Raw genomic sequence first — 26140 nt, forward strand, 5'->3', positions numbered from 1 at the left:
CACCAAAAACCAGATGCTGGGAAATGACCATTTTACCCTGATTTATTAATCACAAGCATATTCATCTGGTCTAACATGCAGTTGATGCCAGTTACTGTCGTATGAAGTCCCCTGAACTAAGGTAGGCTTAGACTTGAATTTCCTGGCAGTATCACTAGTAGAGCCTCATTATCCTACAGATAACTACTTAGTTAAAAGGTAAAATCCCCAATCTTAAAGTCTGTATGGATGGCCCCAAGGTATTTTATTTTTTGAGACAGAGTCTCACTCTGTCGCCCAGGCTGGAGTGCAGTGGCACAATCTTGGCTCACTGCAATCTCTGCCTCCCAGGTTAAGGCGATTCTCCTGCCTCAGCCTCCTGAGTAGCTGGGATTACAGGTATGTGCCACCACGCCTGGCTAATTTTTGGTGTTTTTAGTAGAGACAGGGTTTCACCACGTTGATCAGGCTGGTCTTGAACACCCGACCAGGTGATCCACCCACCTTGGCCTCCCAAGGTGCTGGGATTACAGGTGTGAGCCACCACGCCCAGCCCCTATTTTATCTTATTTTACTATTATTTTTGAGACAGAGTCTCGTTCTGTCACCCAGGCTGGAGTACAGTGGCATGACCTCGGCTCACTAAACTTCTGCCTCACAGGCTCAAGTGATTCTCGTGCCTCAGCCGCCCAAGTAGCTGGGATTACAGGCGTGCACCATCACGCCTGGGTAATTTTTGTATTTTTAGTCGAGACAGGGTTTCGTCATGTTGGCCAGGCTGGTCTCGAACTCCTGGCCTCAAGCGATCTGCCCACCTCGGCCTCCCACAGTGCTGGGATTACAGGCATGAGCCACCGCGCCCTGCCGACCCCAATTTAAAAACTGCAAAACAATAAGCATGGCTTCTTTCTAGAAAAATCTTTAAAAAAAACAAAGTTCTGGAAGGTTAGCTGGCCTTTCAGGCAGGCATCTTCCACCAGTGCACTGACCCAATTCCTGGTCTCCTAAAGCTGCTGTGTTTGAAAACGTGGATGCTATTAAGTCTCTTCCATCGCATTATACTTTATTCAGCTAGTAATTATGAATATGAGCTCAGCTCGGCAGAAAACAACGGAACGGTCAGCAGCCATTCTCAGGGAGTCCGCTCCCCTGGTGTCCAGAGAAGAGAATATTCCTGTGTCCTCCAGCCAGCCTTTGCTGGTTTTCCCAATGAAGAAGTTTAGCATTGAAAAACCTTCATGGCTGGGCGCAGTGTCTCACGCTGGTAATCCCAGCACTTTCTGATGCCAAGGCAGGTGGATCACCTGAAGCCAGGAGTTCGAGACCAGCCTGACCAACATGGAGAAACCCCGTCTCTACTAAAAATACAAAAATTAGCCAGGCGTGGTGGTGTGTGCCTGTAGTCCCAGCTACTTGGGAGGCTGAGGCAGGAGAGTCACTTGAACCTCGGAGGCGGAAGTTGCAGTGAGCTGAGACCGCGCCATAGCACTCCAGCCTGGGCGACAAAAGCGAAACTCCATCTAAAAAAAAAAAAAAAAAAAAAAAATAGCCAGGCATGGAAGCGCATGCTGTAGTCCCAGCTACTCAGGAGGCTGAGGCAGGAGAATCACATGAACCTGGGAGGCGGAAGTTGCAGTGAGCTGAGACCACGCCATAGCACTCCCAGGCTGGGTGACAGCTAGACTCCGTCTCAAAAAAAAAAAAAAAAAAAAAAATTCTGTGGGTAGCCTTCATTCCTCCCAAAGCAAATCTGAAGCTATAATCCATGAAAAGAATTGCAACCCATTAAGCTACTAATTAAAACTGGTACATAACAGCAAGTTCGAGTGTCAGTTTCACAGGCATGTCAGCAGGTTTTCTGTTTAATATGTTTTAAAATTAATTTCAGCTAAAACATGAGGAATAATCATTTTGCTCTTTGAGCCTGATGTTAAAAATTTGCTTTTAATGTGAGGGAAATATTTTTTAAATTAGACAATTCATATCAATTCATAAACTGAAATAAGATGTTATTCTGAACTCTTAATTGTGTAGCCTTTAGCTATTTTATTTTAAATCAAAGACAGAGCTTCCCAGCACCATAATGAACATCAGAAGAAAAGCCCAGTGCCCGCACTCAGCACAGTCCAGTCAAACCACAAAAAAATCTTTATCAAAGATCTTCACTTTGGGTTCCAAATTACTCAAGACACATCAGTATTGGGCATTATTGGAATTTAAATAACAAACACTTTTCAAATGACTTGGGAAGGAGGAGAGGAAAGATCACTGCTGCTTAATACATTTTATTCAGGTCTGTCATTACACTTGCGTGAGTAATCATGGGTGAGGTTTTATTTGCAGGAGGAGAAGGTCTTCCAGAAGAAGTTCCTGCAGGGCATTCTGTCCCGGCGCGCGGATTGCTGGGGGGGTGCGCCTTCCTGCCGCCTGGCCACCTCCTGGGCTTCCTCTCCTAGGAGGGGCCCGGCACTGGCCTGGGAGGTCCACTCAAACCACCAAGCGAGGAAAGTCAGGAGGCTGCTTTTCCTTATTCCTGCCGCTTCCTGCATATGCTTTTAAAGAGAAGCAGATGGCAAAGGAAAGAAAACTCAGCAATCTGGCTCAGGCAGCAAGCATTCAAAGATATGCAATCTCCTCCTTACTTAAAAAAAAAAAAAAGATCTAAAAGACTACCCTGGAGAAAAGAGAAAGAAAATATTAAAATGAAAAGATGCTCCATAGCGATAAGCCTCATTTCCATTTAAAGGATGAGGATGAGAAAGTGAAGAGAATACCTTAAAGAAATTGCTTTAATTAGAGAAAAGGAAAAGTTGGTCATTTTAAGTCAAGGGAAAAAACCTGGTTTTGCTCCATACTCTTTGCTAAGGTCCTTAATTAGGAGAGGTCAGGAAATCTGCCACTTTCCCCTCAGTGACTGGCAGCTGAGAAGCCCCGAGTTGGATCAGGCTAATTTACTCATTCTCCCACCTTTGGCCACACTCCTGGATGTTCACAAGTTGCTTTCTGAGACGATGGGACTGAAACAAACGTTATATTCTGGTTTTTCAAATTCCTTAGAAAGCTTCTGGGAGTAATCTGCTGATAAATGGCCAGCCTGAAACTCATCTGATAACTTTAGAGAAAAATCCATTTTTAATGCTCAACTTTATATACCCTTTCTTGGAACTTTCTCAAAATGGAAAAAAGAACAATCAATCACCTCATGAAGTTACAAATTCTCACAACAGAAAATGTAATGATGCCAATTACTCTGAGCCAGTGGGAGCCTGTGCTGTGTATAACTGAAGGCTCTGGAAGGGCTGTCGCAGCTCCACGCCTGTCCTGCAGTGGACGGGTACACTCGCTTCCCCTTTCCCAGACACCCGACGGAGGGCCCTCCTTGAGCTGCACAGGTTTCCAGCAGGCTTCATGGGTTGGGACATGTAACTGAGGATCAGTGGTCTGAATACAGCATCCCAGTACCTCGGGCCAGCCAAGAACACTACAAAGTTGAGCCCTGTGTCCTGTCCAAGCTGTGAAGTGCAACACACGTGCACACACACACACTCACCATGCAGGCCAAAAAGCCAACCAGACAGAGAGTGGGCTAGCGTGTGGCCATGTCGGGACTGTACTCACCTCGCTGTCTCGGCCGGTGGGGCCACCCTCCAGGGGCAGGGCAGCAGTGGCCGTGGCCCCGGAGAGCAGCAGCAGCAGGAGGCCGGGGGGCAACGGCATCTTGTGGGCTGACTGGAGCTTCTCTCCCACCCTGCTGCTGCTCTTCCTTCCTGGCAGCCCTGAAATCAATGTTTTGGGGACTTGGGTCTCTTCTTTGGAGCTTGGTGGGTATTTTAAGCCCAATCTCCAGCTGTTTTTTGTGTCTATACATGTCTAACGCCTGGATCCTCTTCCCTCTTCCCTCGCGCAGTGACGCAGAAGCTGGAGCAATCAGTGCCCACAAAAGCGCTCTGGGGTTGGATGTAACCCCTTAATTAAAGCTTCAGGTCTTTTCCTGTGTTTAGAGCGAATTTGCTCTTATTTTGGAACGCATGTGTGCTTGCTTCTGGAGAAGTTCTGCTTCCTCGTAATTATGCCTATAGCAGGCAGGAAGCCGTGAGAACAAAAACAAGTGATTTAACATAATATAAAATTAGCCTAGGATAAGGAGCTTGAATGTGAAATTGTGCCCATGTGAAAGTATGACTGAAACTCATCCAGTAATTTCAGAGACATTCTTCTACTATGGGCAGAGAAACAAGGAGGCAATGGGGGCTCAGAGACGCTACGATCGTATCCGCTGGTTTCACCCAATTGTCGGCAAGGAGGCCCCAAGAATCGCTCCCAGTACTGCCTCTCAGCCCAGCATGCCAGACCCACCGTCCTCTAGGCCAGGCCTTCTCAAACTGAAGTGCAGACGGATCACTTTGCAGGCAGGTCCTGATGCACTGGGGCAGGGAGGAGTTGAGAGCTGCATTTCCAACAAGCGCCCAGGCACTGCTGGCCCCGGGGCAGCCGGGCTCTGGCCCACCCAGGCTGGGGTGCAATGGCGCGCTCAATTCACTGCAACCTCCGCCTCCTGGGTTCAAGTGATTCTTCTGCCTCAGCCTCCCGAGTAGCTGGGATTACAGGCACCCGCCACCATGCCTGGCTAATTTTTATATTTTTTGTAGGGACAGGGTTTCACCATGTTGGCCAGGCTGGTCTCGAACTCTTGATGGTCCAGTGTTTTCTTTTTTTGAGATGGAGTCTCGCTCTTGTTGCCCAGGCTGGAGTGCAATGGTGTGATCTCGGCTCACCACAACCTCTGCCTCCCGGGTTCAAGTGATTCTCCTGCCTCAGCCTCTCGAGTAGCTGGGATTACAGGCATGTGCCACCACGCCTGGCTAATTTTGTATTTTTAGTAGAGACAGAGTTTCTCCATGTTGGTCATGCTGGTCTCGAACTCCCGACCTCAGGTGATCCACCCACCTCGGCCTCCCAAAGTGCTGGAATTACAGGTGTGAGCCACCGCCCCCAGCCTGGACCAGTGTTTTCTTTTTGTTTTTGGATGGAGTCTCGCTCTGTCACCCACGCTGGAGTACAGTGGCGTGATCTTGGCTCACTGCAATCTCCGCCTCCCGGGTTCAAGCGATTCTCCTGCCTCAGCCTCCAAGTACCTGGGACTACAGGCGCTGGCCACCATGCCCAGCTAATTTTCTGTATTTTTAGTAGAGACAGAGTTTCACCATGTTAGCCAGGCTGGTCTCGATCTCCTGACCTCGTGATCTGCCCGCCTTGGCCTCCCAAAGTGCTGGGATTACAAGCGTGAGCCACAGCGCCCGGCCTGGTCCAGTGTTTTCTAAACTGCTCCTGACCACCCACTTGTGGGTTATAGGCCAGTACTTTCCTTTCGAATGAAATTAAAATTAGTGTGCATCACCCGTAGTAAGGATAAATAATGATTCGCATTGTGTGTGTCGGGTGTGAGATGTGCTGTTACTGCAGGGCACAGTCAGTTTGGGAAGCAGTGCCCGGCCCTGCCCTTGACCAGCTCCCAGGGCTCTCTCTCCTCCTGAGGCTGGCACCACTGCTGAGAGTGCAGACCATGGAGTCCCTCTCTGTGCCACCTGCTGGTTCTTCCTCACAGGCCCTCATTGCTGAATCACACAGACAAATGCACAGACCCCTCTGCCCAACTAGACACCGAGTAAAATCTGAAACATCCACCCAAACCTGCTATAGACGACCAGCATCCAAGGCAAGGCTATAAATTGAAGTAACGCAACCCAAAACTGCCGGCACTTTCTACAAGTGAACATATTTGTTTTCAGTTTTCCAAAGTCCTGGTTTACACCTTCAGCAGGGAAATCTCAATCTTGAATTTGTCACAGTCTTTTTGCTTATGTTAAAATCCTAGGTAAGATCAGCATGGCCTGCTGGCCAGAGGCTTATACATCGTATGTTGCTTCATCTTTTTTTGGTTTTGTTTTTTGTTTTTTTTTGTTTGAGATGGAGTCTCATTCTGTCGCCCAGACTGGAGTGCAGTGGCTCGATCTCAGCTCACTGCAAGCTCCGCCTCCCAGGTTCACACCATTCTCCTGCCTCAGCCTCCTGAGTAGCTGGGACTACAGGTGCCCACCACCAGGCCCGGCTGATTTTTTTGTATTTTTAGTAGAGATGGGGTTTCACTGTGTTAGCCAGGATCGTCTCCATCTCCTGACCTCGTGATCCGCCCGCCTCGGCCTCCCAAAGTGCTAGGATTACAGGCATGAGCCACCGCACCTGGCCCATCTTTTATTTCTGTACCAAAATAATTCCCACAAATGACACTAAAAATTTTGAGTTATATTTGCAGATGAGACATTCACAGCAGTTCAGCCATCTTCTTTTTGTTTTTGAGACGGAGTCTTGCTCTGTCACCCAGGCTGGAGTGCAGTGGCACAACTTCGGCTCACTGCAACCTCTGCCTCCCAGGTTCAAGGGATTCTCCTGTCTCAGCCTCCCAAGTAGCTGGGATTACAGGCAGGAGCCACCACGCCCAGCTAATTTTTGTATTTTTAGTAGAGATTTCACCATGTTGGCCAGGCTGGTCTCAAACTTCTGAACTCAAGTGATCCACCCATCTCAGCCTCCCAAAGTGCTGGGATTACAGGCATGAGACCACCACACCCGGCCTCACCAGCTTCCTATATCGTTAGTCTAGTGTGCCAATTTTATTCGATGAGCTAATTAAACATTCTGAGCACCCAGTATGGAACTTGCAATACCACAAGGGACCCACACCACCCACACCCTGACAGAGGTGTCGCAGCCTCAAAGAAATCGGATACATAGACACAAATGAAAGACAAGGACATTTTTCAGTGCGAGAAGAAGTGTGCAAAGGGGAATGTGCTGCAAATTGGGGAAGGCTTCATGAGAACTGATAATGACTGTTTCAAGAAGGTGACAAACTTTAGGAGGTGGAGACAAGAGGATCACTTAAGCCCAGGAGTTCAAGACCAGACTGGGCAACATAGCAAGACCCCATCTCTACCAAAAAAAACCAAAAATTTAGCCAGGCATGGCAATGCACACCTGCAGTCCTGACTACTTGGGAGGCTGAGGCGAGAGATTCGCTTGAGCCCAGGAGTTCAAGGCCAGCCTGGGCAACATGGCAAAACTCCATCTCTACAGAAATTAGCTGGACGTGGAGGCACATACCTGTGGTCTCAGCTACTTAGGGGGCTGAGGTAGGAGGATCACCTGAGCATGGGAGGTCAAGGCTGCAGTGAGCCAAGATTGTGCCACTGCACTACAGCATGGGTGACAAAGTGAGACTTTATGACAAAAAAGAAAAAGAAAAAATTTAGCCAGGTGTGGCAACACACACCTACAGTCTCGGGCACTTGGGAGGCTGAGGCAGGAGGACTGCTTGAACCCAGGAATTCGTGGCTGCAGTGAGCTGTGATCATGCTACTGTACTGCAGCCTGGCTGACATAGCAAGAGCCCATCTCAAAAAAAAAAAAAAAAAAAAAGGGCCGAGTGCAGTGACTCATGCCTACAATCCCAGCACTTTGGGAGGCTGAGGCAGGAGGATCACTTGAGCCCAGGAGTTCAAGACTAGCCTGGGCAACATGCAAAACCTCACCTCTACAGAAAAAAAACAAAAACAAAAACAAAAACAAAACTAGCTGGACATGGTGGCACACACCTGTGGCCCCAGCTACTTGGGGGGCTGAGGTAGGAGGATCACCTGAGCATGGGAGGTAGAGGCTGCAGTGAGTCAAGATTGAGCCCCTGTACTCCAGCATGGGCGACAGAGTGAGACCTTGTCTCAAAAAGAAAAGAAAACTTAGCCAGGTGTGGTAACACACACCTGTAGTCTTGGGTACTTGGGACGCTGAGGCAGGAGGATTGCTTGAGCCCAGGAATTCATGGCTGCAGTGAACTGTGATATACCACTGTACAGAGCAAGAGCCTATCTCGAAAAAGAAAAGAAAAAAGAAAAGGCCAGGTGCAGTGACTCATGCCTATAATCTCAGCACTTTGGGAGGTTGAGGCAGGAGGATCACTTGAGTCCAGCTCAGGAGCTTGAGACCAGCCTCGGCAACATTCTGAGACCCTATCTCCACAAAAAAAAACCTAAAAAATTAGCCAGGCATGGTAGCGCATGCCTGTAGTCCCAGCTACTCAGGAGGCTGAGGCAGGAGGCTCACTTTAGCCTGGGAGGTGGAGACTGCAGTGAGTCATGATTGTGCCACTGCACTCTAGTCTGGGTGACAGAGTGAGACGCTGTCTCAATGAAAAAAAAAAAGCACAAAGTCTCTGAAAGTTATACAGCTACTAGGGGTGCAAACCCAAGAAGCAAACCCAGATCTTTCAACCTTTGGAAAGTCTATAGTATCTATTCCCTAAACTCTTCTTGATGAGTTTTATTATTTATTTATTTTATTTTATCTATTTTATTCTACTTTATTTTATTTTATTTTGAGACTTAGTCTCACTCTGTCACCCAGGCTGGAGTGCAGTGGCACAATCTCGGCTCACTGCAGCCTCTGCCTCCTGGGTTCAAGCGATTCTCCTGCCTCAGCCTCCCGAATTTATTTTTTAGAGTCGGGGTCTTGTTCTGTCACCCAGGCTGCAGTGCAGTAGCACAGTCACCTCACTAAAGCCTTGAACTCCTGGGATCAAGCAACCGTCTGCCTCAGCCTCCTGAGTAGCTAACTGGGTCTACAGGCATGCATCACCATGCCTAACTTATTTTTTACTTTTTTAAGAGATGGGGTCTCACTGTGCTGCCCAGGCTGGTCTCAAACTCCCAGACTCAAGTGAATCTCCTGCCTCAGCCTTCCAAGTTGCTGGGACTACAGACACAAGCCACTGCACCTGGCCAATAAGGAGTTTAAAGAGTGCTTATCCAAAAATGAAACTGCTAACATACGGACCTTCGGCTGAACGTACTAGGATGGAAGCCTTTATGATTCACTTTTCATTCACTGATATGACACACAGATATTATAATTAACATAAGAACAAGTGCTGAGTCATTTGCAGACCTGAAACCATGAAGTGTGAACTCGGTGCCCTACTACGGCCATAGCTTAGTGCCTCCCTTTGAGAGTCAGGCTTTGGGGTATCTTTTGCTGATCATATTTGGGCACAGGTGGTGTAAATTCTACTCCAAATGAATGCCGTTTTCTCTCACCCATTCTAGAGTGAGCAGCCCCAAATGTGAACACTCTCCTGACTATGGCTGGGTGACCCTGGGCAGCTGGTGAACCTCATCAAATTTCCATTTGCTCATGGGGAGAAGGTGGAGAATCAGATCCACACCGATCAAGTTGTGGAGACTGGTGGGGTAATACACGGAGTACCCAGTGGGTGCCTGGCACACAGAAAGGGCTCCACAAACCCTTGCCCCTTCTCCTCACCATATTGCTGAAGGGTAAAGGGAAAGGCATGTCTGGACCTCTAAGAAATCCAAAGGCATGAGAAGACAGTAGGACGGGCACCCTTGGGAGTGTTTTCTCTCACAAACTAAAACAGGATGACATGCCGAAGTGTTCTGATCTAGCAGTCCCAGATTTCCCCTCAGGCAAAACTTCCCTGAGCAGAACCATAGCTTTGTTACAAAATAGAGAAAAGTCACAGACAGCCAGGTGCAGTGGCTCATGCCTGTAATCCCAACACTTTGGGAGGCCGAGGCAGGAGGATTGCCTGAGGTCAGGAGTTCAAGTCCAGCCTGGCTAAGATGGTGAAACCCTGTCTCTACTAAAAATACAAAAATTAGCTGGGCGTGGTGCTGCATGCCTGTAATCCCAGCTACTCGGGAGGCTGAGGCAGGAGAATCGCTTCAACCCAGGAGGCGAAGGTTGCAGTGAGCTGAGATCACACCACTGCACCCCAGCATGGGCGGCAGAGCAAGACTCCCTTTCAAAAAAAAAAAAAAAAAGTCACCTGGAGAAAATCACTTTTAAAAAGTAAAGGCTGGGCTGGGTGCGGTGGCTCATGCCTGTAATCCCAGTACTTTGAGAGGCCGAGGCAGGTGGATCACAAGGTCAGGCGTTCAAGATCAGCCTGGCCAAGTTGGTGAAACCCCGTCTCTACTAAAACTACAAAAATTAGCTGGGCGTGGTGGCGGGCACCTGTAATCCCAGCTACTCAGGGGACTGAGGCAGAGAACTGCTTGAACCCGGGAGGCAGAGGTTACAGCGAGCCGAGATCACGCCACTGCACTCCAGCCTGGGCAACACAGCGAGACTCCATCTCAAAAAAAAAAAACAGTAAAAGCCGGGCACAGTGGCTCATGCCTGTAATCCCAGCACTTTGGGAGGCTGAGGCGGGTGGATCACAAGGTCAAGGAGATTGAGACCGGCCTGGCCAACACGGTGAAACCCCGTCTCTACTAAAAATACAAAAATTAGCCAGGTGGGGTGGCGTGCTCCAGTAGTCCCAGCTACTCACGAGGCTGAGGCATGAGAATCGCTTGAACCCGGGAGGCAGAGGCTGCAGTGAGTCGAGATCACGCCACTGCACTCCAGCCTGGGCGACAGAGCAAGACTCTGTCTCAAAAAAAAAAAAAAAAAAAGCACAAACACACAAATTAGCTGGGCATGGTGGTGCATGCCTGTAGTCCCAGCTGCTTGGGAAACTGAGGCAGGAGATCGCTTGAACCCGAGAGGCGGAGGTTGCAGTGAGCTGAGATCACGCCATTGCACTCCTGGCAACAGAGCAAGACTCTGTCTCACACACACAAAAATAAAAAATAATAAATAAAAAAATAAAAAGGCTGGGCACAGTGGCTCACGTCTGTAATCCCAGCACTTTGGGAGGCCGAGGTGGGTGGATCATGAGGTCAGGAGTTCAAGACCAGCCTGGTCAAGATGGTGAAACCCTGTCTCTACTAAAACTACAAAAATTAGCCAGTCATGGTGGCAGGTGCCAGTAACTCCAGCTACTCGGGAGGCTGAGACAGAGAATTGCTTGTACCCAGGAGGCAGAGGTTGTAGTGAGCTGAGATCGTGCCACTGCACTCCAGCCTGGGCGACAGAGCAAGACTCCGTCTCAAAAAAAAAAAAAAAAAAAAAAGTAAAAAGGGCCATTCCCAAACATATGCCCTTTTACCTGGTGATCAAAGGCGGCATATGTCTAAAAACAACATTAGTAACCAGAAAAGCTAAATAAATACAGCTTTATTCATCTTTCAGAGATTGTCATTTAGCCTAGAAAATTACATCAAAAGATGAACTGATTTTTGCTTGAAAAAGTCAACCATGTTTAATTGCTCACACAATTTTAATTACAATAGATGTAATTTCTAATATATACCATTCGATCACACACCATTTTTATGTTCTGGAGTGAGACCTGGGAGTATTTTGCTTAAGACTTTCTCATTCTCTAAAACTAGCTTTGGCAGTTAACAATGTGGAGAATTCAGCACAAAAAGCACCCTAGCCCAGCCTTTTTATTTTATTTTTTTAAATCTCTATTTAACCCTTCAAAGTTTCCTTTGCAGCCATATGCATTTCTAGGTGGCTCTACCTGTAGAAGGCTGCACTTTCCAAGCGGCGAGGGACTTTAATTCTCACTTTCCACCACTCCAGCCTCTGCTGGCTGCCTTGAATTTTTGCTTCCATCTTCTGACTTCTTTTTCTTCTGTGCTTTTCGTTCTAGGTTAATCTGAGCAATCTCTTCACTTTTGTCTGTGATGTATTTTAGCTATAAAAAAAAATCTGTATTTATATCTGGCTGTAACCATTTTATAAACCTAAATAAACAAACAAACGAAACTAAACCCTCCACAACCACCTCTGACTCAAAGAATTTGGGTAGAAAAGCCAAAGCCTGGGTTACATTTCTAAGAATTAAACGCAGCTTCAATTTTTTTTTTCTTTTTTTTTAAATTTTTTGTAGATATGAGGGTCTCACTATGTGGCCAGGCTGGTCTCAAACTCCTGGGCTCAAGCCATCCTCCTGCCTTGGCCTCCCAAAGTTCTGGGATTATTGGCATGAGCCACTACACCTAGCCAATAAGTTGTGTTATTAAGAGTTGTGGCCAGAGGCCGGGCGCGGTGGCTCACGCCTGTAATCCCAGCACTTTGGGAGGCTGAGGCAGACGGATCACGAGCTCAGGAGATCGAGACCATCCTGGCTAACACGGTGAAACCCCGTCTCTACTAGAAATACAAAAAATTAGCCAGGTGTGGTGGTGGGTGCCTGTAGGCCCAGCTACTCGGGAGGCTGAGGCAGGAGAATGGCATGAACCCAGGAGGCAGAGCTTGCAGTGAGCCGAGATCATGCCACTGCACTCCAGCCTGGGCCACAGAGAGAGACTCCGTCTCAAAAAAAAATAGTTGTGGCCAGGTGCAGTGGCTCATGCCTGGAATCCCAGCACTTTGGGAGTCCAGGGCAGGCAGATCATTTGAGCCCAGGAGTTTGAGACCAGCCCAGGCAATATGGTGAAACCCCGTCTCTACAAAACATACAAAAATTAGCCGGGTGTGGTGGCATGCACCTGTAGTCCCAGCTACTTGAGAGGCTAAGGTGAAAGTATCACTGGAGCCCAGGAGACGGGGACTGCAGTGAGCAATGATGCGCCACTGCCCTCAGCCTGGGTGACAAAGTGAGACCCCATCAAAAAAAAAAAAAAAAAAAGTTGTGGCACACGCCTGTAATCCTGGCATATAGGGAAACCAAGGCGGGAGGACTGCCTGAGCCCAGCTCAAGACCAGCCTGGGCAACAGAGAGAGACTGCATGTCCAAAATTTAAAAAAAGAAAAAAAAAGTTGTGAGCATTAAATAATATACGTAAAATAGTATCTGGAAAAGCCCCTGTAAACTGCTATACAAATTCATTCACTCGACAACTATTTATTGAGCCCCTCCTGTGTGCCAGGCACACAGGTGCATTCTAGGCAACACAGATGGAGAGAGAACAAAGAGACAAAAGCCCCTGCTCTTGTGGGGCCCACATTCTATCACAGCCATCAAGTGCTTTAATGTCTAGCATTACACTCAGTCAGGAAAGCTCCCCGCTGTCCTGGCTCTGCTACTGGCCAAAGCCACTAGCCTGGGATGACCAGAGTATCTCTGGGTCTTCACCTGAACAACGGAGGCTTGGTCAAATGATTTCTAGACTTGAAAATATGGAAAACGTGTTTTCCTGCATATCCAGCCATACGGAAACTCCGTCCATACCTGGCCCATTCGGAGAATTGTGAACGCAATAACAAAACTATCCCTGCAGATTAGCCTATGACCAGTCTCTGACATCATGTTGTAAATGAAACATGGGACCAAAGTTTTGAGGTATTACAAAAAAAGGCAAATTGTAAAATCCAGAGAGTGCTGATTAGAAAATTTCAAATTGGCTTAGCAAGATCCATCATAATGAAAGCAAGACTGTAAATTACAGGCAGGTCTGAATGGTTCAGCCACCTCTAGTTTCTAATGCAAGGTGCCCTGGGGAATAACTTCATGGCTTCAAGTGATTGATTGGGAATAATGTATTGCGATGGGAAAGGGGAGTGAGGAAAGAAATTCATCTCTCACCAGTGAATTACTCCTTCTGGCTAAGAGCTTCACATCTTCAGTGTTAATTGTGGTTCTTTTCGCATGTCTGCAGAAAGGGCAGAAGCAAGTCACCAAAATGTTTGGTATTATTTAAAGTTTTGATGAAACACAGAAGTTCACGGTCAGACTTCAAACTAGCAGGGATCTCTAAGTAGCCCATCCTTCTAGATAAAGGGCATTAAGCAAAAGTGACACAAAAATTAGTGAAGTTCCTAAGACCCCAATTAAGTAAAGAGATGGAGAATGCGGAGGCCCATCTCTCCACCTCTGCTTAGGGCCAAGGGTACCCGAAGCATAAGAGCACAGACAGGAGGCTGGGGGCTTAGCGCCCTTCCAAACCTGGCTTGCTTGGCCACAGCGAAGGCCATAGAAAAATCAAGAAGGTCAGTGTACAACTCTAGTGCAGAGAAAATGGGCCTCATGATACAGAGGGCACCTGCTTAAATAGACATTAAATAGAAGAACAAAGAGAACCTCCACAAAGGATGGCTTTACTTAGGTCAAGATCCTGATGTTCTCCAAGGGCTAACTTACAGGAAAAAGCATACGCAGACGCCTCCTAAGGCCCCATTCCCAACAAGTAGTTAATGCATTCCCTCCACAATAACCCAGGTAGAACAAAGAACATCCTTCTTTTTTCTTTTTTTTGAGACACAGTCTCGTTCTGTCGCCCAGACCGGAGGGCAGTGGCACGATCTTGGCTCACTGCAACCTCCACCTCCCGGGTTAAAGCAATTCTCTGCCTCAGCCTTCTGTGTAGCTGGGATTACAGGCGCCCGCCACCATGCCCCACTAATTTTTTTGTATTTTTAGTAGAGACAGGATTTCACCATCTTGACCAGGCTGGTCTTGAACTCCTCACCTCATGATCCAGCTGCCTCCCAAAGTGCTGGGATTACAGGCGTGAGCCACCGAGCCCAGCCACAAAGAACACCCTTTAAACTGGAGTCTGCTTCTTGCTCACAAGTTGGACTCAAATTCTCATTCTAGTCCTTTTATCTTTGCTAGGAAAGGTAATTTGAGATAATAAGCTCGATTCAATAATATATTACTCTGATTATACCCTTCTTCCATTTTTAACTTCCCCACAAAATACACAGGTACTTTGTAAGCAGGAATAAATAGGAATCTTTGCATCCTTAATAACTAGCAAACTGGCCAGCACACATGGTGAGTCCTCATTGAACAACTGCTGAGTTAAAAGATAAATTCAACCCAGAAATTATTCTCCATAATTTGGCCAAATTAATCCTTTACATTCTGCTAAATAGACAAATATCACGTGTCATCTCATCGTGATTGACAATATCTGCTTGTCATGACATTAATACCCACTTCAAGAGATAATTTTCTAATTAGCAACCTGCAAGGACCAGGACACAGGGGAGAAAAAAGACAGAGGTGACATAAAAGCAGCCACAAAGAATGAGGCCAGTCCACAGACGTTCTGGGTGGAGAATGTTAAGTGCGCATGGACAGGGTGGCCCAGTCTCAACCTCACAACCAGGCTGCTCTGTCTGTATTTACATTCTTCTTAAAGTACAGTAAAAGGAATAAGCACAATGAACTGTTTACATAGTGAACTTATCTGTTTACAAGAAAGCGTTCAGGAAACAACGATCTCAGTCCTCTCCACCACTTCAGCTTGGCCTCTGCTATCTCTGCACTAAGGCCCTCAATGGAGGGGCAGGGCATCCTCTGCCCGCCACTGCATATCACAGACTCTCCTAAGTCAAACCTCCAACTCCAGAAAATTACTCTAGCTAGGGAAAATCAAAAGCAATTTTTCATATAACACGCTTTGTAACACAGGCTTTAAAGACGATTCCCAAAAGTTTCCAGAATGTATTTCCTATAGAATATCTATCTTCTTCAAAATGTTTGATTGTTAACAATACTAGGAGACTAGAGATTTCAAAGCTAAATAAAGAAATTCACAACTCAGGCCAGGTGTGGCGGCTCATGTCTATAATCCCAGGACTTTGGGAGGCGGAGGTGGATGGATCATTTGAGGTCAGGAGTTCGAGGCCAGACTGGCCAACACAGTGAAACCCTGTCTCAACTACAACGACAAAAATTACCCAGGCATGGTGGTGGGCACCTGTAATCCCAGCTACTTGGGAGGCTGAGAAAGGCGAATCGCTTGAACCCAGGAGACGGAGACTGCAGTGAGCTGAGATCACACCACTGCACTCCAGCCTGGGTGACAGAGTGAGACTCCGTCTCAAAAAACAAACAAAACAAAACAAAACAAAAATTCAGATTGGCAGTTGCTTTCCAAAGTCTGCTAGTGAATTGATTATTTAGAATTTAATTGTGTATTCTCTGGCCAGGCATGGTGGATCACACCTGTAATCCCAGCACTTTGGGAGGCCGAGGCAGGCGGATCACCTGAGGTCAGGAGCTTGAGACCAGCCTGGCCAACATGGTGAAACCCCATCTCTATTAAAACCACAAAAGTTAGTGGGTGTGGTGGCATTTGCCTGTAGTCCCAGCTACTCAGGAGGCTGAGGCAGGAGAATCGCTTGAACCTTGAACGCGCAAGGCAGAAGCTGCAGTGAGCCGAGACTGAGCTGCTGCTCTCCAGCCTGGGCGACAGAGACTCTGTCTCAAAAAAAAAAAAAAAAAAATTGGCCGGGCACAGTGGCTCACGCCAGTAATCTTAGCACTTTGGCTGGCCAAGGTGGGTGGATCACCTGAGGTCATAAGTTTGAGACCAACCTGGCCAACACGGTGAAACCCCGTCTTTACTAAAAACACAAAAATTAGCTGGGTGTACTGGCAGGCGCCTGTAATCCCAGCTACTTAGGAGGCTGAGGCTGGAGAATCACTTGAACCCAGGAGGCAAAGGTTGCTGTGAGCTGAGATCGCGCCATGGCAATCCAGCCTGGGCGACAGAGTGAGACTCCATCTCAAAAAACAAAAAACAAAACAAAACAAAACAGCCCCTGCTCTCAAGTTTCCCTCCTGCTCCAAAAAAAAAGAAAAAAGAAATAAGAATTTAAATGTGTATTCTCATAGAAATTTCTCATAACAAGCTCACCAAAAAGAAAAAAGATGCCAGGCACAGTGGCTCAGCTCATGCCTGTAATACCAACACTCTGGGAGGCCAAGGTGGGAGGATCACTTGAGCCCAGGAGCTCTAGGTTGCAATGAGCTATGATCCTGCCACTGCACTCTAGCCTGGGTAACAGAGAGATCCTGTCTCAAGAAAAAAAAAGAAACAAGAAAAAAGAAAATAAATTTGTCCTAATGAAACAATGTTACGAATACTCATTAGGTTCCCAGGCCAGCCTAGAGAGACTATGTAACATATAGTTGACTTGAAACAGTCCATCTTTCTCAAACTGGGGTAATGATAGTCTTGGGAGTAGAGAAAGTGTGACAGGGACAACTCAAATCCACAAGATAACCAAAGCTGACCTTCCAGGAATGTCAATTTTATTCAGGGATAAAACAATGCTTTTTTGTATGAAAGCAAACTGGAATTCACACAAGATGAGTCTTCAAAGGAAACCTGTACTTGTGGGTTGTGCTAAGAAGAGGGGGTGCTTCCCTGCCTCTGGCTGCACCCCAGACTCCTGGAGCCTCATCACTGGACTCTGGATCACTCAGTTCTCAGAGACAGCGTTTCCACAAACTTTTTTTTTTCTTTTCTTTCTTTTTTTTTTTTAAAGAGACAGAGTCTCACTCTGTCACCCAGGCTGGAGTGAAGGGGCACGATCTCGACTCACTGCAACCTCCACCTCCCTGGTTCAGGCAATTCTCCTGCCTCAACCTCTTGAGTAGCTGAGATTAAGGCGCATGCTGCCACGCCCAGCTAATTTTTTTTTTGTATTTTAGGAGATGGGGTTTCACCCTGTTGCCCAGGCTGGTCTCGAACTCCTGAGCTCAGGTGATCCACCCGCCTCAGCCTCCCAAAGTGCTAGAATTACAGGTGTGATCCACCGCACCCGGCCTCCACAAACACTTTTACATAAAAGATGTCGCCCTTCCTTGTGGAGCTTATGGTCTAAGTCACACACACATACACACACACACACACACACATGCACGCACATACCCCTTTCCCCACCAGTACCCAGCAAAAGAAAATCAACTGTTTGCCGGGCGCGGTGGCTCAACGCCTGTAATCCTAGCAGTTTGGGAGACTGAGGCAGGCAAATCACTTGAGGTCAGGAGTTCAAGACCGCCCTGGCCAACATGGTGAAACGCCATCTCTACTAAAAATACAAAAATTAGCCAGATGTGGTGGTGCATGCCTGTAATCCCAGCTACTCGGGAGGCTGAGGCAGGAGAATCACTTGAACCCAGGAGGCAGAGATTGCAGTGAGCCAAGATTGCACCACTGCACTCCAGCCTGGGCGACAGAGTCAGACTCTGTCTCCAAAAAAAAAAAAAAAAAAAAAATCAACCTCTTATATACTTTAAAAAACACAGAATATCTGAAAGCCTAATGTGTTACCATGCTCTTTCTAATTTCATTTTTTAAATAGAATTTTTACAGAAGTATTTTCAGGCTGGGCATGGTGGCTCACACCTGTAATCCCAGCACTTTGGGAGCCCAAGGCAGGATTGCTTGAGCACAGGAGTTCAAGACCAGCCTCGGCAACATACCAAGACGCTGTGTCTCTAATATAAATATATATGTATATGTGTGTGTGTGTATATATATATATATATATTATTTTTAAGTATTTAAATTTTTCATTTTTTTTTCCCACAGCTAATAAAGAAATAACAAGTAAAAGTGATTAATATCTTTCATCGGGGAGGAGGGCCACACATAAGGGGCAACTGCCTGAATCAGCAATGACTAAGCCACATGAGCTATCGGTATCCCTTCCTACTATCTTATCCCTTTTGGCCAAGCTGAAGATGCTAAGCGGTTTTCAGGGACGAATATCCACAGGAATAGGACAGATTGAGAGCTTGCCCTCCGAGAACCCACTGCTTTAATTCATTCAAAACACGCACCCGAGAAACAAAGAGCTAACGGGAACAAGGTGAAAAGTAAGGGGTGTGGGAGAGGCTGGCACCGAATCCAAGTGGCAGCAAATTAGAACGCTTTCGCCCTTTCAGGCCTTCGTCATTCAAATTGCTTCATAAAAGCAATTTGGTGCAATTGTTTTCAATTACCTGCGGTACTAATTGAAGAGCTGAGCATAAATCACCTGTAAAAGCTGAGGCTTCAGCAGCTGAAAGCAAGTCACCCACTTTCCAAGGAGTGCGTCTTACTCGGAACAAATGTGGCAAATGAAAACCCCTGCCTGCCATTCTGTGTACACCTGCAAGCAATTACCACCGCGGACACACTGCAGCTCCCTCCGCAGAGGGGCAGCCACCCCCAGGCACCATGTTCTCAAACCCTGAGCAATGAAACCACCTGAAGACATGGTTTTTAATACAGGCACCAGCATTCAGGGTCCTGGAGGTGGTATTCACACCTTTTTCACTTGGGACTGAATAACTTGGGTTCTTTAACAAAAAATACTTGGAAAACTTCAAAAAATGTTCAAATAAGTCTGAATCACCGTGATTGAAGCAGGCGTCATGTTCTTGCAGAACCATGATTAGAGACAAGCCTCCACAAAACACACGGAAAACTGAATAGCTAAAGCTCTCCTGAAATAACCCACCAGATGGAGAGGCCCCAAAAAGCTACACAGACGCAGTGTCGGATAATCAAGTTCTCTACCCACCTTGCAAACATTTCAAGGTCTTTGGCAAAATTTTCTGAAAGAGAAAAAAAAGATACACACTTTAGGCACCCTCCCATCAAATTTCAGAAGCAGAAAAAGTGAAGCCTTGATTTCTACAGCCAGTACAGTGACTTGACTAATACAACAAACCCTCTTAAAGGTGAAAGGAGGCATTTCCAGCAGCCCCACCATTCCATAAGAGCCTGTAGCTTTTTATTCATGACGATCTCCTTGTCCTTCCCAGAGCCCTTCACCCTTCATGGCAAGTCTTCCATCAATTGTGACTATGCCTTTGGTTTCTAGAAACTATCCTTTAACTTCTGCTACAGTTAAGGCTTGTGAGGTCTTTCATTTCCCCTCTGAAGTCAAGCAAATACCAATGCTACAAGCTCAGCTGTCAAAGAAACTATGGGTGATATAAAAACGTTACAAAGCACTGAAATAAAGAATTTAATGTCTAATGTTCCAGCCATCAGGGCAGTTTAAAACAATAAAATAAAGGCGTTAGTGCCCCAGTGTTAGTGTAATAGGAAAAAAATAGTTCCTCCCATAAAATATCCACATCTCGCAGCCAAGAAGAGAAGTGTTTCATGAAGAACGCATGATGATGATAATATTCTTGGTCTGCTGGTCAGACTCGCCACAGCTCCCACCCACGCACTGCTCCCAGGTGAAATCAACCTTTGGGGTTTACAGACATGGCTGGGGAGGCCGAAGCTTCATACCACACTGTCGGAAAGTCAGCTCCGAAATGGCCGCAATGGTCTGTTTGCTGAACTGCATCTCTTTGTCCAATGCAACTTCCTCGCAAAGACAACCCACAGTATAGTGAACTGCTGCCTTTAGCCTCTGGGTAAAAAAATCAAAATATTTCATGGGTAAGGTTGCAAATAAGAGCTTTTCACGCCTTAAAAAATTAAGACCAAGGAGAGGGTCTGCTCAGCCCAATCCCTTTGGCGCTTTCCATAACGGCTGAGTGGCTTTTCAAGTGTACTAATAAGTTAAGGAGACCCACTGGAGTGTGACTTGTAGAAACATTACTTCCTTGTTAATGGTTATGATTTATGTCAGGTAAAGATAAGAAATTAGATGGCAAGTCAGTGGGGAGACAGGTCAGACTGGTGCCTGCCAAGGCCCTGAGTGGTTTCACTCACTTATTCCAAACTATCTGCAGAGCTCCAACTCAGTAAGGGCATATGCTAGGTGTTTGGGAAACAATGAAAAACCAGGCAGGGAACTTTGCCCTTAAGGCAGTTAATCAACAATACAGAAGGATCCCATCCCTCTGCTGCAAGCCCCTGGCAGCCCCAGGCCTGCACGTCCCAGAGGACAAAAGTACAACACGGGAAAGGCTCAAGAGGGCACACCCACCCCTCTCGATTTGGAGGGTTGGGAGGCCACCTCCACGGGGCCCTCACTGCTCCTTGGCAAACCTTTTCAGTACTGAAAAAGATCTCTCCACCCCTTGCAGAAAATTACCGAGAGGGGAGGATGAGCCTCAACTGCAAGACAAGCTAAGCAATGGTTTCAGCCACCTGACGACAGAGTTCTGTTGAGCCCACCTGTGGGTACTCGGCCTCGGGGCTGAAGACACAGCTGAGCTGCACATGATGACAGCTGAACCCACGAGGGCATAAAATCTACCAGCAAGTGTTCAACGCATAGGCAAGAGGAGGAGGAACTGCCAAAAACCCAAGTCCAGGAACTCAGGATAGAGGCCAGACAGATGAGGAGGGCATCTACCTTCCTGAATTTCAGACCTCACAAGACTAGGTAAGCTGAGGCCTCTGGTAGGAGAAGCCAAAGAGCCATCAACCTGGGAGGCACGAAGATCACAGGTGTGATCACTGCACACTACAGCCTCGAACTCCGGGGCTCAAGTGAACCTCCTGCCTCAGCCTCTTGAGTATCTGGGACTACAGGCCCACAACACCCTGCCCGGCTCAAGGTAATCTTTTTTAGGTATGGGTGGGGGTCAGGGTACAGGACATGAATTCTTCTGAATGCTCTTGGCTCCAGGAATTTTTCTCAGACCTTCCTCCTCCTCCTCCTCCCCTCCCCCTGGCTGGGCTGGGGGTATCACTGCACTTAGAGGCTAAATCACTAAACTTCTCAAGGGCAGGACCCTGTCAATTTTGTTCACTGCTGCCTACCAAGTGCCAAGAACAGTTGGTTACATGAATGGGGGGAAATCGTCTACAAGCTAATCACGCTGAGGGGCAAATTTCTCAGCCCATCTTTGCAGCTTCATCAGTAAGCATTTGTTCGTCTATTGAGAGCCAGGCTCTGTTCTAGGGACTAAGAACAGGCCGGGCACAGTGGTTCACACCTGTAATCTCAGCACTTTAGGAGGCCAAGGCGGGCAGATCACTTGAGGTCAGGAGTTGAAAACCAGCCTGGCCAACATGGTGAAACTGTCTCTACTAAACATACAAAATTAGCTGGGCGTGGTGGCAGGGGCCTGTAATCCCAGCTGCTCAGGAGGCTGAGGCAGGAGAATCTCCTGAACCCGGGAGGTGGAGGTTGCAGTGAGCCAAGATGGAGCCACTGCACTCCAGCCTGGACAACAAGAGTGAAACTCCGTTTCAAAAAAAACAAAAACAAACCAAAAAAAAACAAGGTAGGCAGGACCAAAGATGACTAAATGCAATGCACCACCCTTAACTGAATCCTGGATGAAGGAAAAAAGACAGTTAAAAGAAACATCTTTAGGACAAGTGGGGGCACTTGACAATGCACATTCAATAGAGTTTTATCAAAATTAATTGTCCCACTTCCTGAGTGGGACAATTTATTGAAATGATGTAGTAGGAGAATGCCTTTCTTTTTTTTTTTTGAGATGGAGTCTCGTGGAGTCTCGCTCTGTCGCCCAAGCTGGAGTGCAATGGTGCGATCTCGGCTCACTGCAACCTCCGCCTCCCGGGTTCAAGCGATTCCCCTGCCTCAACGTCCCGAGTAGCTGGGATTACGGGCACCCGCCACCACACTCGGCTAATTTTTGTACTTTTAGTTGAGAGGGGGTTTCCATGTTGGCCAGTCTGGTCTCGAACTCCTGACCTCAAGTGATCTGCCCACCTCGGCCTCCCAAAGTGCTGGAATTACAGGCGTGAGCCACCGCGCCCAGCCAATGCCTTTTTGGGAGATGTGTACTAAAGAATTAAAATGTAAAGGCGAAGTGTCAAAATATCTGCAATTAATTCTCCAATCGCGGGGCTGGGAGGGAAGCATGGGAGCAAACAGCAAAATGCTAACTAGTGGTGAATCAAGGTGACGGGCATCTGGGCATTCTGTACCATGTTCTTGCAACTTTTCTGAAGGTTTGAACTTCTCAAAATACAAGGGGCAGGGTAGACAGCTGCTGCAGTGTAACTTTGTAGAGAGGAAACTCCCGCGTCTGGAGCTCATTCCCGCATTTCTTCAGTCCGTCCTCTTTAAGGTCGCCACTCCGGGTCTTGCTTTTAAGCCTCTTCACGGCAACGTTCTCAGCCTCTGACGCCCCATATGCCCGGCGCTGATGAAAGGAACGAATGGGATGCCCGCAGCTACCCTGACAAGTGGTTATTCTTATGACGATTTTGCAGAGAAGAAAATTGCGTCTGGGCCGAGTCGATACGATCACAAGTTGGCGGGGCAGAGATTCGAACCCACATCTAAGGACAAGCTCTGGGCCTGACTGGTCCGCACCGCGTCCCTGCATCAGTAACGAGGGGTCGACGCCTCCAGGGCCAGCGTTCCAGAGCTCCGGCCCGAACCGCCCACCGCGCTACGGGCGTCACCTGGAGTGTCTAATGCCGACGTTGTACCCTCACGAAAACCCCATCTGAGAAGGGGAAACCGAGGATTCATCGCAAAGCCAGAAGGTGGCCTCTCGCCGCCGGACCCCGGCGCCCGCACGCTCCCCTAGAACCGCTTCCTCCCCAGCCGGCGCAGGCCAGGGTCCAGCCGCGTTGCCGCGGAAACCGCCTCCCAGCACCACCCGCGGCAGTTGAGCCAACGCATGCGCAGCCGCGGGGGGCGCCCGGGGGCGGGGGGCCGATGAGAAGCCGCCGGGGGCTTCCGGGTACTTTTCTGTCCGAAAACTCGACGCCGTCCTGCCCCAGCCCAGCCCAGCCCGACCCCCGTTTTCCTGTACCTGTTGGTAAGAGAATCGCTGCTGCTCCTCGGTCTCCGCCTCCTCCTCCATCACTGCGGGCCGACCCTGGGCAAACGCAGGAGGGCCGAGAAGGGGCGGTGGTGCGCGGCCAGGTCGGATTTTCCCGCCGCGGCGCGGGCGACGGGCCGCGCGGGCGGACAAAGTACGCAGCTCCGCCCTGCCTCGCGCGCCCCCTGGCGGCGCTCCGTTGAGAGGACTCTGCCGTCGGCCTCCAGCCAGCCCCCTGCTCAGCTTGCTCTGCGGAGGTGGCCGGGCGACGCGGGGACATGACCACCGAGGTCACTGCTGCACCCCAGAGCCTGATTCGGCGCCTGGCACAGCGCTGAGCACCACTCTCCGCGAAACACGTGTGCGCATAGGTGCAAAGCGTGTTCCAGTCGGGTGTAGAGGATGCGTAGCCCACGATTTACAGATCATGTAACGCAGTACACATTATCAGGAGCTCCATGCACCTGTACCTCAGGTGTATCTTGCAAAATCCACCGTCAACTTTTATCATTCTATCACCAACAATAGCGTCACAAAGACTACAATGAGTGAACGCCCCGTGACCTCATTCAGCGAGTGGAACAGGAACTGCCTTGTTGCCATTGGCAGGAGTATAGTTCTGACACAAGTGTTACTGTTTTTCCTTTATGTTAACAATGAAGTGAGACCATCAAACCCAATTTTGGTTTGTTTTTATTGTAGTTTTTTGAGAGGCAGGGTCTCGCTCTGCCGCCCAGGCTGGAGTGCAGTGGCACCACCAAGACTCACTGTAACCTCCACCTCCTGGGCTCAGGTGATCCTCCCACTTCAGCCTCCCAAGTAGCTGGGACCACAAGCCTGCATCAGCGCACCTGGCTAATTTTTATTTTTTGTAGAGACCAGGTCTCACTATGTTGCCCGGGCTGGTATCAAACTCCTGGCTTCAAATAATCATCCCACCTCAGCCTCCCAAAGTGCTGGAATTACAGGTGTGAGCCACCATGCCCTGCCAGTATTTCTAGGTTTTTGTTTTATTATTTTTTATTGCCTATATTTCTGTTTTCTGCATTTGTCACAAGCAGGTGCTACTTTCAGAACGAAGGAAAGCACATAAAGCCGCTCCTTGTCTTCCTTTCCGAGGGACGTCCCTCAAGTTCCCTAAGCTCGCCAGGGGCTGAAACCCAGATCAAAGCTTTTTGGAGGAATCAGCCTTCTGAGGACTTTCCTCTGCATCTGCTCAGTGGGTGGCATCTGGAAATGACAGGCACTTCTCGCCTCTGTCCACTGCTCCCTGTGGGCATCCCAGTCTACCTGGACAGTCCTCCTGCCCAAGCGGGGCAGGCCTCTGACGGATTCCCCTAATGGGCAGCATGGGGCTGGGCAGGGCAGGCCATCCAGAGTGAGCCCAAGCCTGCAGCAGGAGAGAAGGCCGGTCGCTGGTTGGTGAGCAGCCCCACTTTAGAGCACACTGTGGCTGCAGAGCCCAGCTCCCTCCCTCGAGCCTGGTGACCCCAAGCAAGTCACAGGACCTGGCCAAGCTTCATGTCCCTTATTTATCAATTGGGGACAGTAGTTCCAACTTCACAGGGCAGGTGTCAGGTTTCAAACAATTGCCTCACATAAGAGCTAAAGAAATTGTAACAATTCATCCCAGGAAGTTCCTGTGCTTTGTACCTGTGTGTTCCCTTATTTTAAAGCAGTTGCTTCCCAGGATTAAAGAACAGTATTCCAGTGACATGTGTGCAATACAGAGGCACTTAAGAGCCTCAGAGGCCAGGAGCAGTGGCTCATACCTGTAATTCCTGCACTTTGGGAGGCCGAGGCAGGTAGATCACTTGAGGTGAGGAGTTCGAGACCAGCCTGGCCAACATGATGAAACCCTGTCTCTACCAAAAAATACAAAAATTAGCCAGACATGGTGGCACATGCTTGTAATCCCAGCACTTGGGAGGCTAAGGCAGGAGGATTGCTTGAACCCGGGAGGTGAAGGTTGCAGTGAGCTGAGATGGCACCATTGCACTCCAGCCTGGGCGACAGAGCGAGACTCTGTCTCAAAAAAAAAAAGGTCTGAGAAATAGGTCGAGGGCTGAGGTATTCATTACAGAAAATGGAACTGGGTGTGGTGGTTCAAGCCTGTAATCCCAACACTTAGGAAGACCAAGGCAGGGGGATCACTTGAGCCCAGTTCAAGGCTATGGTGAGCCGTGATTGCACCACTGTTTTCCAGCCAGGGTGACAGAGGGAGACACTGTCTCTAAAAAAAATAAAGAATGAAAAAAGGATATGTTAATATTTGGTTGAAACTTACTTGATGAAGAAGTAGCCCTATAATCTGGCCACTAGATGTCAGTGTTGCACTACAGCGTGAAGCAAGGCCAGGGATGCCGGCTGGCAATGTTGCCATGAAACTGAGCACTTTGCACTTGTCCTCGCTCTAGGCACTCATTTAATATCTCATCTGCCCTCAAAAGTAGGTGCTGTTAGCCCCATTTTACATGAGGAAACAGGTGAAAGAACTCTGCCCAAGGCTAAACTACTGGGAAGTGGTAGAGACCAGATTTGATTATTAGGCTGGTTTCTGAGTTTCCGGTTTATCCACTGCCCTCACCATAAATAAGACAAAGACCTTGGTGGGTTTCTTTAATCCTTTTCATCTGCATTAAGGAGGGTTCCATAACTATTTAGTTCAGCCGGGCGTGGTGGCTCACGCCTGTAATCCCAGCACTTTGGGAGGCCGAGGCAGACGGATCACCTGAGGTCAGGAGTTCGAGACCAGCCTCAACATGGCGAAACCCTGTCTCTACTAAAAATACAAAATTAGCC

General features: G+C 48.2%; 1 protein-coding gene across 8 annotated transcripts; it reads right to left on the bottom strand.

Moving 5' to 3' along the window:
- Positions 1-2005: 2005 nt before the first annotated feature.
- On the bottom strand, positions 2006-23848 carry CENPS (centromere protein S). 8 transcript variants are annotated; one of them, XM_063702979.1, is made up of 6 exons: positions 23330-23449; positions 22491-23017; positions 19923-20046; positions 19198-19231; positions 13475-13541; positions 11098-11641 (listed from the first exon to the last, which is right to left on the bottom strand). In XM_063702979.1, exons 2-6 carry the CDS (start codon positions 22491-22493, stop codon positions 11501-11503), a joined length of 369 nt encoding a protein of 122 aa, XP_063559049.1. In that variant the 5' UTR covers positions 22494-23017; positions 23330-23449; the 3' UTR covers positions 11098-11500. The 8 variants fall into 8 exon arrangements, with proteins under 8 accessions (XP_063559039.1, XP_063559038.1, XP_063559047.1 ...); XM_063702977.1 differs by lacking the exons at positions 19923-20046; positions 22491-23017 and adding an exon at positions 2395-2531 and having other exon boundaries at positions 11465-11641; positions 23330-23844; XM_004024634.5 differs by lacking the exon at positions 22491-23017 and having other exon boundaries at positions 23330-23524.
- Positions 23849-26140: the final 2292 nt, after the last annotated feature.

This window comes from Gorilla gorilla, chromosome 1 (genome assembly GCF_029281585.2).
Source record: "Gorilla gorilla gorilla isolate KB3781 chromosome 1, NHGRI_mGorGor1-v2.1_pri, whole genome shotgun sequence".
Taxonomy (NCBI): domain Eukaryota; kingdom Metazoa; phylum Chordata; class Mammalia; order Primates; family Hominidae; genus Gorilla; species Gorilla gorilla.